The 16577-nt window shown below is 43.2% G+C and overlaps 1 protein-coding gene across 1 annotated transcript in view; it reads left to right on the forward strand.

Moving 5' to 3' along the window:
- LOC109911274 (microtubule-associated protein 9-like) overlaps positions 1-16577 on the forward strand; it is a 179344-nt gene that overhangs the window by 94221 nt on the left and 68546 nt on the right. The window contains exons 3-4 of the mRNA XM_048600419.1: positions 8986-9160; positions 12961-13050. Coding sequence (XP_048456376.1) covers positions 8986-9160; positions 12961-13050 — 265 coding nt within the window. The remainder of the gene's footprint in view (positions 1-8985; positions 9161-12960; positions 13051-16577) is intronic.

Consider the following 16577-nt stretch of genomic DNA (forward strand, 5'->3'; position numbering starts at 1 on the left):
AGTGGTCAATGCAAACAGCTTCTCCAACCCTCCAGAAGCTTTTCCTGATTTCTTATAGCCTGGGGTTCTTTTCTCTGAACTTTCAAGAAGTCAATATCTGGAGAATAACTAGAGAGTGAAACCAAAAAACAGCTTCCCAGTCTTAGCTGCTTCCTCCCAAAAAAAATGTCAAAGCTAGTTCACTGTGTGTTTTTTCATTCTTTTTCAATGTTCTGTGTGGCTGGCTGGCAAGAAAAAGACCCCCCCCCCCCCCATGATTGACCAATTCAACATCCAACCAACTGCTGGTCTCTGAGCATAGCGACATCTCAATGCCAAACTATTTACAGTGTTCTTAGAATGGTAAATAGCCTGCAATATCTTTCCAGGCCAGTTCCCAACAGCAACAGCAATATTTGTTCTCTGCTCATTTTAAAACAAACTCTGGTTCAAAATTTAATTTTCAATTACAACTCACAGTTTGAAACCAAATCATTTCAGGACCCAGTGCTGGTAATTTGGTTTGGCTTGTTATCCCTGTGTCATAACAAGTGTATTTTCCCAATCCACCATAGCTAATTTGTCTCACAGACCATCCTAGTTTTCTTTGGTCATATTTATGATCCTAGTTTAAGAATTAATTATATCACATTCAAATTTAATGTAAAATTCCATCATAATTGTAGTCACTATTTCTGAAAGGCTGCTTTACAGCAAGAAAATTTAATAGTGTTTTCTCATTACGCAGCATTAAATTCAAAATAGCTTGATCCATAGTTCTATACTCCAGGAATTCATCTTCCACAGCATTAGTACTGACTTGGTTCACCCGGTCTATATGTGAATTGAAGTCACTCATTGTTACTGTGTTATGCACATTTCATGCATCTTAATTTGCGGATTCATAATATACATAATATAATCATAATTCATAATTCGCATATGTAATGCGAATTACTCTGGTTCCCTTTAAATTGAAACACTGGAAAAGTAAAAGGGATCTGCAAACAGGATATATAAAGTTTCAGTTCAAAGAACAAAAGAAAACTACAGCACAGGAATAGGCCCTTCAGCCCTCCAAGCCTGTGCGAATTATCATGGCCTGACTGAACTAAAAAATAAACCTTCTGCCTATCCCTCTATTCCCTCCCTATTCATGTAACCATCCAGATGCCTCTTAAATGTTGCCAATGTGCCTGCTTACATCACCCCCTATGGCAGTGCATTCCAGGCTCCTACCACTCTCTGCATGAAAAACTTTCCTCACACACCTCCCTTAAACTTTTGCCCTCTCACCTTGAACCTATGCCCCCTTGTAATTGAAACTTCAACCCTGGGAAAAAGTCTCTGATTATCCACCCCATCTATTCTTCTCATAATTTTGTAGACCTCTATCAGATCTCCTTTCAGCTGCCGTCTTTCCAGTGAAAACAATCCTAGCCTTTTCCTAGCCTTTCCTCATAGCCAATGCTCTCAAGACTGGACAACATCCTGGTGAACCTTCTCTGCACTCTCGCCAAAGTTTCCACATCCTTCTGGTAATGTGGCGACCAAAACTGCACACAATGTAGCCTAACAAGGGTTTTATATAGCTGCAACTTGTTTTGTCAACTCTTGTACTCAACGGCCCAACCGATGAAGGCAAGCATGTCATATGCCTTCTTAATCACCTTGGCTACCTGTGTTGCCACTTTTAGAGAACTGTGGACCTGCAAGCCCAGATCCATCTGTATGTTAATGTTCCTAAAGGTTCTGCCATTAACTGTATAATTCACACCCAAATTTGATCCTCCAAACTGCACCACCTCGCATTTGTCTGCTTTAAACTCCATCTGCCATTTCTATGCCCAAGTCACCAATCAATTTATATCCTGTTGTATCCTTTCACGATCGTCGGCACTGTCAGCAACTCCACCAATCTTTGTGTCATTAAATCAGAGTTAACATTTCAGGTCCGGTGACCCTTCCTCAAAACACTTTTGAGGAAGGGTCACCAGACCCAAAACGTTAACATTGATTTTTTTCTTCACAGATGCTGCCAGACCTGCTGAGCTTTCCAGCAACTTCTGTTTTTGTTCCTGATTTACAGCATCTGCAGTTCTTTAGAATCAGTCTCATTCTTGGACACATGCATCTCCATCAAGGACAGACTCCTCAATACCTCACTCTACCACAAGCCTACAGATAACCTCATGATGCTGCACCTCTCTAGCTTCCACCCTAAACACATTAAAACAGCCATCCCCTATGGACAAGCCCTACGCATACACAGGATCTGTTCGAATGAGGAGGAACGCGATGGATGCCTGAAGGTGTTGAAGGATGCCCTCATAGGAACAGGATACGATGCTCAACTCATCGATCGCCAGTTCCGACATGCCACAGCAAAAAACCGTAATGACTTCCTCAGAAGATGGACATGGGATACGTCCAGTCGGGTACACTTCATTCTCCAGTATTTCCCAGGAGCGGAGCAACTACAACATGTTCTTCGCAGCCTTCAACACATTATTGATGACAAGGAGTACCTCACCAAGATCTTCCCCACGCCTCCACTTCTCGCCTTCAAACAACCACCAAACCTTAAACAGACCATTGTTTGCAGCAAACTAACGAGCCTTCAGGACAATATCAACCACAACACTATACAACCCTGTCTTGGCAAGCTCTGCAAGACATATCAGATCTTTGACTTGGACACCACCATCACACGCAGGAACACCACCCACCATTTTTATAGCAGATATCACATGACTCAGCCAGCATTGTCAATTTCATGCGCTGCAGGCAAGGATGCCCTGAGGCATGGTATATTGACGAAACCATGCAGATGCTACAACGGATGAATGGACACCACGCAACAATCACCAAACAGGAATATTCCCTCCCAGTGCGGGAACACTTCAGCGGTCTCGGATTTGGCCTCGGATCTTCGGGTAAACATCCTCCAAGGCGGACTTCAGGATACAGAACAATGCAGAGTCACCGAGCAGAGGCTGATAGCCAAGTTCGGTACCCATGAGGATGGCCTCAACCGGGATCTTGGGTTCATGTCACTCTACAGGTGACCCCACCACACTATACAATCTCTCACTCACACACACACACACACACACTCTCTCTCTCTCCCCCACACACATACAATCTCTACAGGAGATTCTCCTCTTGCAGGATGTGGGAGGTAAGGGTCACTGCTGGTGTCCCCTCTGATTTCACCTGCGAGAAGTGCACCCAACTCCAGCTCCTCAAAAACCGTGTTAGGGAATTGGAGCTGGAGCTGGATGAACTTCGGATCATTCGGGAGGCTGAGGGGGTGATAGAGAGGAGTTATAGGGAGGTGGTCACACCCAAGGTACAGGAAAAAGGTAGCTGGGTGACTGTCAGGAAGGAGAAAGGGAATAGGCAGACAGTGCAGGGATCCCCTGTGGCCGTTCCCCTCAATAATAAGTATACCGTTTTGGATACTGTTGGGGGGGGGGACCTACCAGGGGAAGGCCATAGCGGACAGGTTTCTGGCGCTGAGCCTGACCCTGTGGCAAAGAAGGGAAGGGGGGAGAATCGGAGAGCAATTGTAGTGGGGGATTCAATAGTAAGAGGCACAGACAGGCGGTTCTGTGGACGCGAACGAGATGAAAGGATGGTACGTTGCCTCCCGGGTGCCAGGGTCCGTGATGTCTTGGATCGTGTCTTCAAGATCCTTAAGGGGAGAGTGAGCAACCAGCAGTCATGGTACACATCGGTACCAATGACATAGGTAGAAAAAGGACTGAAAATGTGAAAAACGAGTACAGGGAGTTAGGTTGGAAGCTGAAGTCCAGGACAAACAGGGTAGTTATCTCTGGATTACTACCAGTGCCACGTGATAACGAGGTAAGAAATAGGAAGAGAGTGCAGCTAAACATGTGGCTACAGGGCTGGTGATCCTATAAACAAATAGGAATCAGAACAGTTTGGTATCGAGTGAAGCTGTAGGCTGTTTCTTTGAGTCTGCCTTCAAAGGTTGAACTGCTATTTCTGCCAGACCATTGAATGATAGATGGTATGGAGCTGTCCTTATGTCAAATGACTATTTTGACTTTAGGAAATACTCAAATTCCCTGCTGGTAAATGATGGCCCATTATCTGTGACCAATACTTCCATGAGTTCAGACGGCACGGTGGCTCAGTGGTTAGCACTGCTGCCTCACAGTGCCAGGAACCCGAGTTTGATTCCACCCTTGGGTGACTGTATGGAGGTTACACATTCTCCCCGTGTCTGCGTGGGTTTCCTCCGGGTGCTCCAATTTCCTCCCACAGTCCAAAGATGTGCAAGTTTGGTGGATTGGCCATGCTAAATTCCCCATAGTGTTCAGGGACATGTACATTAGGGGGATGGGTCTGGGTGGGATGTTCTGAGGGTCGGTGTGAACTTGTTGGGCCAAAGAGCCTGTTTCTACACTGCAGGGATTCTATGATATATGAGTCCATGTATGGGCAAAGTTTTTCTATCATTCAGCCACTTTGAGTGGGCGTCCACAATGACCAAGAACATTGAGCCCATTAAAGGTCCTGCATAGTTGATGTTTAATTGAGTCCAGGGTTCACCTGGCCATTCCCACAAATGTAGGGGAACTGCTGATGATCATTTTTGTCCTTGTTGGCACTCTCGGTACTGTTCCACGAATGTGGCTATATCTGCATCCAGTCCTGGCTACGAGACATAACTTCTTGCAAACATCTTCATTTTGGAAACCCCTTGATGACCCTGGTGGGGTTCAGCCAGTATCTGGCAATGATCTTTTCTCAGGACAATCACTCTTGCTCCCCATAATAATATGCTGTCCTCAACTGTGACCTGGTTTCTTCAGGTCCGAAAAGGTTTCAGTTTTGGTTGTGAGGGCCCTTTGGTATCCCCCATCACCACCAGTTTGTTTTGCCAGGACCGGATCTTTCTGCTTCCAAAGTATCATATTGTCAGCTGTGACGAAAAGTATGTCCAGAAAATTTTAGAACTATTACTGAATCTTCCAGCGACAGTACCACCGGTGGTGTATCTGCCAGTGGGAGGTGGCTCAATGCATTCACATTTGCTACTAGCCTCACAGATTGTGTTCCAACTTGTAATTATATGCACTTAGAATTAGAGCCCACTGCTGAATTAGGCCTGAAGCTATGGGTGACACTGCCTTGTCCTCTTTAAGCAGACTTAGCAGAGGTTTGTGGTCCATTATTACTACTAATTTACGTCAGTAAAAGTACTGCTGGAACTTCCTGACTCCAAATACGACTGCCAAATTGTCCTTCTCTATCTGGGTGTGTTTACATTCTACATTAGCCAAAGTCCTGGATGCATATGCTTTTGGGCATTCCTCTCCATCGGGCCACCTCTCAGCAAATACTACCCTGATGCCATACGGGGAGCATCGCATGTCAATGGCAGATCTTGCTTGGGATCATAGTGTGCCAATACCTTACAGTATGATAGAAACGAAAACAGAAATTGCTGGAAAGCATAGCAGTTCTGGCAGCATCTGTGCAGAGAAATCAGAGTTAACATTTCAGGTTCAGTGAACCTTCCTCGGGCAGGCATTTTCTAGTAGAATAATGTTGAGCCAGTTTTGCCCCATAAAGCTTAGGCTTGAGCATTACTACAATCACTGTTAACTTAACCAGCTGCTTCTCATAAGAGTCCAGAACTAAAGTTGTACCCTTAATCTGTAAAGGTTCCCTGGTATAGGTTCTCAGGCTAGCTGAGGTCTTGCACAAACATAAGGGTCGGTGTCCAGAGTGATTTTTGTTGCGCTAGTATCCACCTCCATTAGAACCAGGTGACCATTTAACCAAACATTTATTTTGTTTGGTTCTGATTTGGATGTTGCTAAACAATTTAACTGTTCCAAACAAGATACAGGTGAACTTTCCAGGGTTTGCACCTTCCTGGATACCGGCCTATGAATTTTCTTACTCAATTTAGGTAAAGTGAGACTTTTTGCTGTCTCAAGTCCATATACTGGCAGCAACTGCAATGGCTTGGACCCAGAAAAAATTTAAACTGTTTGGCAGAAGCTTGGTTTTGTTTTGGGGTTTTGCTGTGGGCTGACCGAGAGTCACTCTTTTCAGGATATGTCCTGAGTGAGACTTTGCAATTGCCTTAACCTGCGTTCCCCAAGCTCAGTTGGACTGGCGAGGGTGTCTATCCGTACACCCTGCAACTCATATGCTCAACTTGCTACATTTTCCAACGACAGAGCCATTTGTAGTGCCTGTTTGAAGTCGAGTTACACTTCAGATGGTCGGCATTTTTGCATGGTTACCTCATTAATCCCACACACCAAACGGTCATTCAGCATCTCATCTTAAACTCGTCAAAAATCCTGATACAGATTCCCCTGGTTCTCGAATTGCCGAGTAAAACTGATAGCATCTCAGAATTAGAGGAGGCTTGGGGTGGTAATATTCTTTAACAGAAACCAACAACTCTTCAAAGATTTTAGTATCTCATGCCTCAGGCAAAGTTAGGCCTCTAATAATCGAAGAAGTGGCAGGGAGAATTACCCATTGCTTTGCACCTTCCCCAATGTCATTTGCCAGAAAAAAATAACACATTCATTCCACATACTGGGCCCAGTGTTCAAAGGCAGGATCAAATGAGTCAAGCTTCCCAAATAACAGCATGATGCCAAAAATACTAAGCCCAACTCAAAGATGATGGTTGCGAGCGAATTTCTTCAGGAGTGTACAAAAACAGAAGTTGCTGGAAAAGCTCAACAGGTCTGGCAGCATTGTGAAGAAAAATCAGTTAACGTTTTGGGTCTGGTGACTTTTCCTCAGACCCTTCTGAGGAAGGGTCACCGAACCCAAAACGTTAACTCGGACTTTCCTTCACGGATGCTGCTAGACTTGTTGAGATTTACCAGCAACTTCTGTTTTTGTTCCTGATTTACAGCATTCGTTCAGTTTTTCTTCAGGAGTGTGCTTTTCTCTCATCGCCACTGAAATAACTTCACAGAGGCTGGTATCCCATCAGCCAGTCACCCTTTATATACATGTGGAAAGGTCTTGACACTGATCTAGCTCCCTCAGGGCCAGCTCTCAGAGTGAGCAGGATGTCTCACACTCCTGTTCTTATCTGTCAGCCAGGGCTTCCTGATTGGACAAGATTAACAGCCTCATATTCTATGAAGTTCACCTGGCTGACTTTGTTACAATCATTACATATTTAAACTGCTCATCCATAGCAGGACAGTCAGGCCAGTCTGGGTGAGCACTCCAAGGTATAGAAATTCTATGGACACATGATTTTGTTTGTACAACTACTGTTGCTTTGGTTTTCTGGCGGCAAGCTATGAACAGTATTTACAGGAGTTAGATTTAGAGTGTAGTTTTTGGTAGCCTCAACTTCAACAGGCCTGGATTTGAACATTAAAAATGATTTTGCAAGCTTCAGCAGCTGTGATAATTATCTTTCTCCATGCTTTGCGAAATAGTTGGTGGCGGCGACACCCTCGATAGATCTTTGTTCTTATTTCAATTTCTACATATTCAACTTTCAAACATGACATTTGACTACTAGCAGCCTCAGGCGTATGCACTATTGATCAGTTGTCTCATTGGCCTTGTTGACTTGTGCATCTGAATATCATCATGTCTGTTATTTTCCCTTGACTTTAAATCATTTTGTAATTGATTTGCAGTCATTTTGATCAGGTGTAGGTCATTTGAAAATATCCTCCAGACCTTTGCTGGTGTAATGGAAAAGTCTTTTTTTTTCAATTTGTGATATAATGATAAAATCTTCCATTGTTCCTAAGCCATTTTTAGAGTGGAAAAACAGAGGGTGACTCCAGATGTACTTCAAAAGGGAGTAAATTGGGTATAAAAGCACCATTGCCATCAGCATTTTTGTTATTCATTCAGAGGGTGTCAGCTTCACTAGCCAGACCAGAATTTCTTGCCCATCCATCATTGTTCAGAGAGCAGTTAAGAGTCAACCACATTGCATGTAGGCCAGACCAGCTAAAGATGGCAGTTTCTTTCCCTAAAGGATATTATGAACTAGATGGATCTTTCCCAACAATTGACAATGGTTTCACAATCATCATTAGATCTTAATCCTAGATTTTTACTGAATTCAAATTCCACCTGTCATGGCAGGATCCAAACCGGAGTCCCCAGAACATTACCTGGGTTTCTGGATTAATAGTCTAGCAATAGTACCACAAGCTCATCGCCTCCACTTCAGCTGTGTTTGGACTACCTAAAATAAAGCTTGTTAAAACTGAGCAACTTGTGAAATGACACACAACTGAAAGTAGTTCAAAGCCTCATAAGAATGGTATTGAGTGATGCTTTATTTGCATTTCAAGTGGAGGTTGAATCTCAGTCCTGAGTCTGGTCATAAACTATCGCTCTGAATACACCTTTCTATGAATTAAAACAGCTTAAACATTGTAATCTTACATGTGCTTCATTAGTCCATCTTCAACTATATGAAAATATGAATATTCAGTTCCAATCACAAGGAAATATGATTGCTGGATCCCTAGCTTGCACTGTCATACAGTGAGAGGATGGGTAGTAGCAGCATACTTAAGCACAAGATGCTCAGACCACTTATGGGATTAAACAGCATCATTGTAACCAAAAGAAAATCAAAAGCAAAACCTCTTAAGCAACTTTGCAATGTCAGTGGAAAATCTCATCCACCCTAGCGCATTACAGAAATTCGACTGTGTTGCACATAATTTTCCACTCCTTACTTGGAAATCATGTAGTGTGGGCTTGAACCTCTGACATGCATGCTCAGTGGGTGATACTTCCTTTTGTTAGTACTTTAGCCACGTATCAAATCAGTCAGAAAATGACCCATAAAGTATCCAATCTAGATTCAACAAGCAAAAATTAAATGCATTTATTTCAGGTTGTTTCTTCATATCTTGAGTGATATAACTTACTTAAATCTTTACATGTGATCCATGTGATATGTAATTTCATATCTCAGTAAGCTAATATCTGCTTTTTCCACAGGCCTGAGAGTTCTCTAAAACAGACCTTAGGTAGAACTTCTGTTGGAAAAAACGCAAGATCCAGAACAACAGAATCTCGATACTTGGGAACATTAAAAATGTTGGACACAAAGTCTTCAGGAAATGCAACATTTAAATTCGAAACTGCAGACACAGTCAGAGCATCCATATATCAGGTGATCAATAATACCTGACATATCAGGGAAGTAGAAATATATACCGGTGAAATATTCTGTGTTGTATACCTTTGAATTGTTTCATACTATCAGATGGAGAGACACTGTGCTTCTAAAGTCAGACATTACATAGAATCAACAGCACAAAATTAGCCATTTGGTCCAAAAGTGCACACTAGTAGTTATGTTCCAGTCAAGCTACATTGCATCTCTTTTCATCCAATTGTGTCATTGTGACTCTCTTTAGTTGTATAACCTTCCCTTAAATGAGTTCCATATTCTCACTTATGGGTAAGACATTTCGTCTGAATTCTCATTGCATTTCTCGATGACTAACTTACATTAATAGCTCCAATTATGCTCTTCCAGCAAGTTTATTTTTATTCATTTGTGGGATGTGGATGTTGCTGGCTGGCCAGCATTTATTACCTGTCTCTAGTTCCTCTTGAGAAGGTGGTGGTGAGCATTCTTCTTGCACAGCTGCAGTCCACCTGCTGTGGGTTGACCTACAATGCCATTAAGGTGGGAATTCAAGGATCTTGATGTAGTGAAGGAACGGCAATATATTTCCAAGTCAGGATTGTAAGTGGTTTTGAGGGGAAGTTGAATGTGATGGTGTTCTTATATATATGCTGCCCTTGTCCTTCCAGATGGAAGTGGTTGTCGGTTTGGAAGGTGATGCCTGAACATCTTTGGTGAATTTCTGCAGTGCATCTTGTAGATACTACAGGAGTGTTGGCCGTGGAGGGAGTGCATGTTTGTGGATGTAGTACCAATCAAGCGCACTACTTTGTCCTGGATGGTCATAGAGTAATACAGCATGGAAACAGGCCCTTTGGCCCAAACTGGTCCATGCTGCCCACTCAGCTAGTTCCAACTGCCTGCATTTCGTTCATATCCCTCTAAACTCTTCCCATCCACGTACCTATCCATGTTGTCAAGTTTCTTGAATGTTGTTGGGGCTACACTAATCCAGGCAAGTGGGGAGTATTCCATCACTCTCTTGACTTGTGCCTTGTAGATGGTCGACAGGTTTTGGGGAGTCAGGAGGTGAGTTACTAGTCTCTGACCTGCTCTTGTAGCCACTATGTTTCTGTTCACAGAATCCCTACAGTGTGGAAACAGGCCATTTGGCCCAAATAGTCCACACTGACCCTCCAAACAGCATCCCATCCAGACCCATCCCCTTATCCTATTCCTGTAACCCTGCATTTCCCATGCCTAACACACCGAAGCTGTGTGGACATTGTGGGCAACTTAGCATGGCCAATCCACCTAACCTGCACATCTTTAGACTGCGGGAGGAAACCGGAGCACCCGGCGGAAGCCCACGTAGACACGGGGAGAAAGTGCAAACTCCACACAGACAGTTGCCCAAGGGTGGAATCAAACTCGGATCCCTGGCATTGTGAGGCAGCAGTGCTAACCACTGAGCCCACCGAGTCCAGTTGAGTTTCTGGTCAATGATAACCCCCAAGATGTTGATAGTGGGGAATTCATTGATGGTAACACCACTGAATGTCAAGGGCGGTGGTTCGATTGTCTCTTATTGGTGATGGTCATAGCCTGGCATGTGTGGCTCAAATGTTACTTGTGACTTGTCAGCCCAAGCCTGGATATTGTCCAGATAATGTTGCATTTGGACATGGACTGTTTCTGTATCCGAGGAGTCGCGAATCGTGCTGAACATTGTGCAATCAGCGACGAACATCCCAACTTCTGACCTTTTGACGGAGGGAAGGTCATTGATGAAGCAGCTGAAGATGGTTGGGACTATGACACTGTCTTGAGGAACTCCTGCAAAGATGTCCTGGAGCAGAGATAACTGAACTCCAACAACGACCATCTTCCTATGTGTCAGCTGTGACTGCAGCCACCGGAAAGTTTGCCCCCTGACACCGATTGATTCGTTTTTCTGGGGCTCCTTGACGCCACACTTAGTAATATGCAGCCTTGATGTCAAGGGCTGTCATTCTCCCCTCACCTCTGGAATTCAGCTCTTTTGTTCATGTTTGCACCAAGTCTGTAATGCGGTCAGGAGCTGAGTGGCCCTAACGGAGCCCAAAGTGGGCATCACTGAGCAGGCTATTGCTGAACAGGTACTGCTCGATAGCACTTGATGATACATTTCATCACTTTACTGTTGATCGAGAGTAGACTGATGGGGCAATAATTGGCCAGAATCAGTTGCAGCAGTAAGGAAGGTCAATATTTTGGAAGGATGTCAAATGAGGCTTTGTGGGTAGAGTTTAGGAGTAAAAAGGAGACAGGTCTCAGTGACAGGAGTGTATTTTAGGTCCCCAAACAGTCAGTGGGCAATTGAAGAGTAGACATGTCGACAATTCACTGAAGTGTGTAAAAACAGTAATAGCGAAATTATATTTTGGGGATTTCAACTTCCCCAATGTTAATTGGAATTTCTTGAAATGTATTCAGAACTTTTAATGTTAATGGGCTGATGAGAGACTGTGCAATGCTGAACCTAATTGTGCGGGACAGATGTTCAAGGTGACAATAGGGAAGCATTTTAGTGATAGTGATCACAACACAATAAGTTTTAACTTATTGTGGAAACTGAAAAAGATTGCCTGTATTAAAAAAAAGGTTTTGCATTGGGGAAGGCAGATTTGACTAAGGTAATTGATGCTTCCTATATTCTCATCCAAATCGTTTATGTAAATAACGAACAATAAAGGATCCAGCACTGATCCTTGCGTCACACTGCTGGTCACAGGCCTCCAGTCTGAACAACCCTCTACCAACATCTTCTGCCTCTTATCATCAAGCCAATTTTATTGGTTAGCTCTCCCTGGATCCCATGTGATCTAACCTTAGTAACCAGTCTACTATGCTGAACCATGTTGAAGGCCTTGCTAAAGTCCATGTAAAGAACATCTACTGCTCTACCTTCATCTATCTTCTTAGTCACCTTTTAAAAAAAACTTATGTTTGTGAGACATGATTTCCACACACAAAGCCATGCTGCCTATCCCTAATCATCCCCATCCTTGCTCTTCTAAATGCATGTAGATACTTCCTGCACCCCCATGCATTGTACTCGTGCTGTCATCTGTGTTGCTTTCTGCCCCATCATAATATCACTCCTTCCCACCACTCCCTCAGTGAACCCTATCTGTCTCTTGGACATCTTTATTCTCCACTGTGTTCTCATAGTGAACGCTCGCAGTCTGCTGCACTGCTTCATGCCCACTGTTTACTCACACCCTGCCACAGTCATAATGAACCCCCTCTGTGTCTTTTATTGCTTGATGCATCACTGTTTTCACTCCTGCCTGCTATTCTTGCAGTAAGCTCTCAAGTTCCTGCATTACTTAAAGCCTTTCTCTGCTCTTCCTTCCTGTTGCTCCAACACTAAATTCTCATGCGTCTGCATTGCTTTATTCCCACCGCGTTTTTGCTTCTTCCTGCTACTATCACGGCAAAGTTGGTCCAAGACTTCAGTTAGATGTAATGACAAAGCAGCTATAAAGAAGTGTTAAAATTGTAGCTTTACATCAATGTGCTTGCAATTTACCCAACTATCCATTTTTATAATTAACCACAGCGGTCTCTCCATCATTGTCTCATTTATCCCCCAAATTAGCTTTCCATTCAGCCATCTTGACCAAGCAAACGAGATTCATTTCATGAAAACATCTCTTCATTCTTCTCAATATTCTTTTCATTAGGAATAAGAATTACATAAAGACTGGATCTTTACATAGGAAGCATGAATCTATAGGAAAGTAGAACACATGATTATTTGCCAACAATGATATATGTCTACTCATGTTTTATAGGTATGGCTAGAAAAGAAGAAACAAGTCATTCATGAACAGCAGAGAAAACAAAAGCTAAAAGAGCAGCAGGAAAATGAAAGGAGAGAACAGGTTACCTTATTTGTCTTCAATCTTCCAACCTCAAATATGTTATTGAAACTTATGAAGCCAGCAAATCAGTTTAAAGAATCTTGAAAATGGTTTACTAGAATGAATGTTACCATGCCTGCAAAAATACTCAAATAGAGTCAGAGTTTTACAGCATAGAAAGAGCCCCTCTGGTTTATCATGTCCGTGCTGGGTATTAAGAACCTATCCATTTCAAGTCATCTAAAAACCCCACCAATTTTTCTATCATCTGCAAACTTACCGATCAAACCTTCTACACTGAAGTCAAAATAATTTACACGTACCATAAAAAACAAAGGTCGTAAATTTTAAGATGTTGTGATGGTTTCTACCTCCAGCACCCTTTCAAGCAGTGAGATTCAGATGCCCACTCCCTCTGGGTGAAAAGAATCTTCTTTAAATCCCTTTTAAACCTCCTGCTCTTTACAAGTACATGGACAGGAAACGTTTAGAGGGATATGAGCCAAATGCAGGCAAATGGGAGTAGTTCAGTTTGAGAAACCTGGTCGGCATAGATGAATTGGGTTGAAGGGTATGTTTCTGTGCTGTATGAATGCATTACACTTAACCTTAAATCAATTATTCTTGGTTATTGATTTCTCTACTAAAAGCAAAGATTTCTGTCTACCTATCTATGTTGCTTATAATTTTATACACTCAAACCAGGGCTCCCCTCAGCCTTCTTTGCTCTAAGCAAAACAACAGCAGCTGATCTAGTCTTCTTCATAGTCAAAATGCTCCAAACCAGGCAACATCTTAATGAATGAAATATGAAATAACAAACATGAAGAACTGTGGATGCAGGAAATCTGAAAGAAAAATAAAATGTGCTGGAGAAACGCAGCAGGTCTCACAGTGTCTGTGGAGAGAAACATAGTTAATGTTTTGAGTTCAGTGACCCGTTGTCAGAATCTTTTCTGCACCCGCTTTAGTGCAATCAAATCTTTTCTATAGTGTGGTAGCTAGAACTGCACATAGCCGTCCAGCTGCAGCCTAATGTCTTAGACAGCTCTATTATAACTTGTCTATTTTTGTATTTAGTGCCTTGATTAATAAATGCAAGTATTCCACATACCTTCTTAACTACTTTATCTACCTGTCCCTCCACCTTAAAGAAGTAGTGGGCATGCACATCAAAGTCCCTCTGATCCTTGATGCTTCCCTTTTCTGGTTTGTCCTACTGACCTTATCCAGTTTGAAATCGATTTGCCACTGATCAGCCTATCTGGCCAGTCTGTGTATATTCTCCTCATTACTTACCACCCCCCCAATTTTTCTATCATCTGCAAACTTACTGATCAAACCTCCTACACTGAAGTCAAAATAATTTACACGTACCATAAAAAACAAAGGTTGTAATCCTAGGGAAATCCAAGGACACAGGCTTCCAGTTACAAAAAGCACAATGACCATTACCCTCAGCTTCCTGGCACTCAACCACTTCTGAATCCAATTAGCCAAATCTCCTTGGATCTCATGGACTATTAACTTTGCTATCAATGCAGAAGACTGATATCAAAAAACTTGCTGAATCCAAGTAGACCACATCGAATGCATTGTTCTCAAATACACACCTGTTATCTCTTCGAAAACTTCAATCAAATTGGTCAGACGTGACGTCCTCTTAACAGAACCATGCTGATTGTTCTTGATTAATCCCTGGCTCTCCAAATGCAGATTAATTCTGTCCCTCAGAATTGCTTCCAATAGTTTCCCCATCGGTGAGATTAGACAAGCTAAAAACCGAAAGAACTGCAGATGCTGTAAATCAAGAACAAAAACAGAAGTTGCTGGAAAAGCTCAGCAGGTCTAGCAGCATCTGTGACAAAAAGATCAGAGTTAACATTTCGGGTCCAGTGACCCTTCCTCAGATGGATCTTTTCTTCACAGATGCTGCCAGACCTGCCGAGCTTTTCCAGCAACTGAGGCTACAGCTGCCCTGTAGTTTCCTGGTTTATCCCTTGCTATCTTCTTGAATAATGGTACTTCATTGGCTGTCCTCCAGTCCTCCGACATTCTCCTGTGACCAAAAAGGAATTGAACATGTTTGCCAGTACCCTTGCTATTTCCTCCCTTGCCTCACTCAACAGCCTGCGATACAATTCATTCAGCCCTGGCATTTATATACTTTTAAGTTTTAGATCCCGACTTATGTTATCTGGCTCCATGCATGAGCCCTACTCTTCCCTTGTACCTTTAGTGTACTTAGACCATAGATCATAGAACAGTATAGCATACGAATTGGACCTTCGGTCTACCATGTCCGTACCGACCATGATACTATGATAAACTAATCCCATTCGTCTGCACATGGCCTGTACCTCTCTATTCTCTGTTGCGGTGATTGTAACAAAGTCAGCCAGTGGACCTCATAGAAAATGAATTCCCCGATTGGGGCTATTAACCTGGCTGACAAAAAAAACAGGACTGTCAGAGGTTCTTTTCACTCTGAGAGCTGGCTAAAATCTTACTGCCAGCAGCTCCCCTACATTTGTGGAAAGGCCAGGTAAACTCTGGACTCGGTCTCACATCAACTATGCCAGACCTTTCATGGGCTCAAGTCATTGTGGATGTCTATTCAAAACAATTGGAGTTCATCTGTCAAACACGGGGATGATGATAGAAAAGCTGCGAGCATCTTTTGCAATACACAGACTCCTGGAAGCATTGGTCACAGACAACGGGCAATCATTTACCAGTAGGGAATTTGAATATTTCCTAAAGTCAAATAGCATTCGGCATACAAGGACAGCTCCATACCATCCGTTGTCTGACAGAAAAAGCAGTCTAAACTTTAAAGGCAGGATTAAAGAAACAGCTTACAGCTTCAGTCAGTACGAACCTGTCACGGTTCCTACTTAATTATCGGACCACCCCTCATGCAACTACAGGAATAGCTCCAGCAGTGTTGCTAATCGGGGAAAAGGACTCCACACCAAGTTAAATCTGATCTTCCCGGTCAGGGGGTGGGGGAGGAGAAGGAGGGAGAAACAGCATCAGGAATGCCAATGCCGCACACAAGATGCCTCTAAGCTAGGGAGACAGTTTACTGCAGGGGATGAAATTTGGGGCTGAAACCACCGAAATGGCCCTGCATGGTAAGAGGCATGGTCAACGTGAGGTTGGGTCCAGTGACATACAAGGTGAGGCAACCCTGAATAAGCACATGGACCACATGAAAGCTGCAAACTCACAAATGAGGCAGGAGCAAAACATACCCAGCCCCTCAGAACCGAAAAGACTGTAGGAACCTATAGGTTCTCCCGCACCATCTAGCGTCAAAGAAACCTCGGAGTCTGAGATGGACACAGTTGATGTCACAGCTTCAACACCTTTACCACCTAAAGAAGAGGATGAATTTCTTCCAAGGCCCTTCAAGCACAAGAAGCGGGCTACAGTCCAGTACGCATCGCCCATATCCGAGGCTGAGTAGGAGGAACTGGATCCGTTGCGAAAATGCCCCAGGACAGGCTAAAAAAAAAGAAAAGAACAGGCCTACCTCCCCAGAC

This window comes from Rhincodon typus, chromosome 1 (assembly GCF_021869965.1).
Source record: "Rhincodon typus isolate 14 chromosome 1, sRhiTyp1.1, whole genome shotgun sequence".
Lineage (NCBI taxonomy): Eukaryota > Metazoa > Chordata > Chondrichthyes > Orectolobiformes > Rhincodontidae > Rhincodon > Rhincodon typus.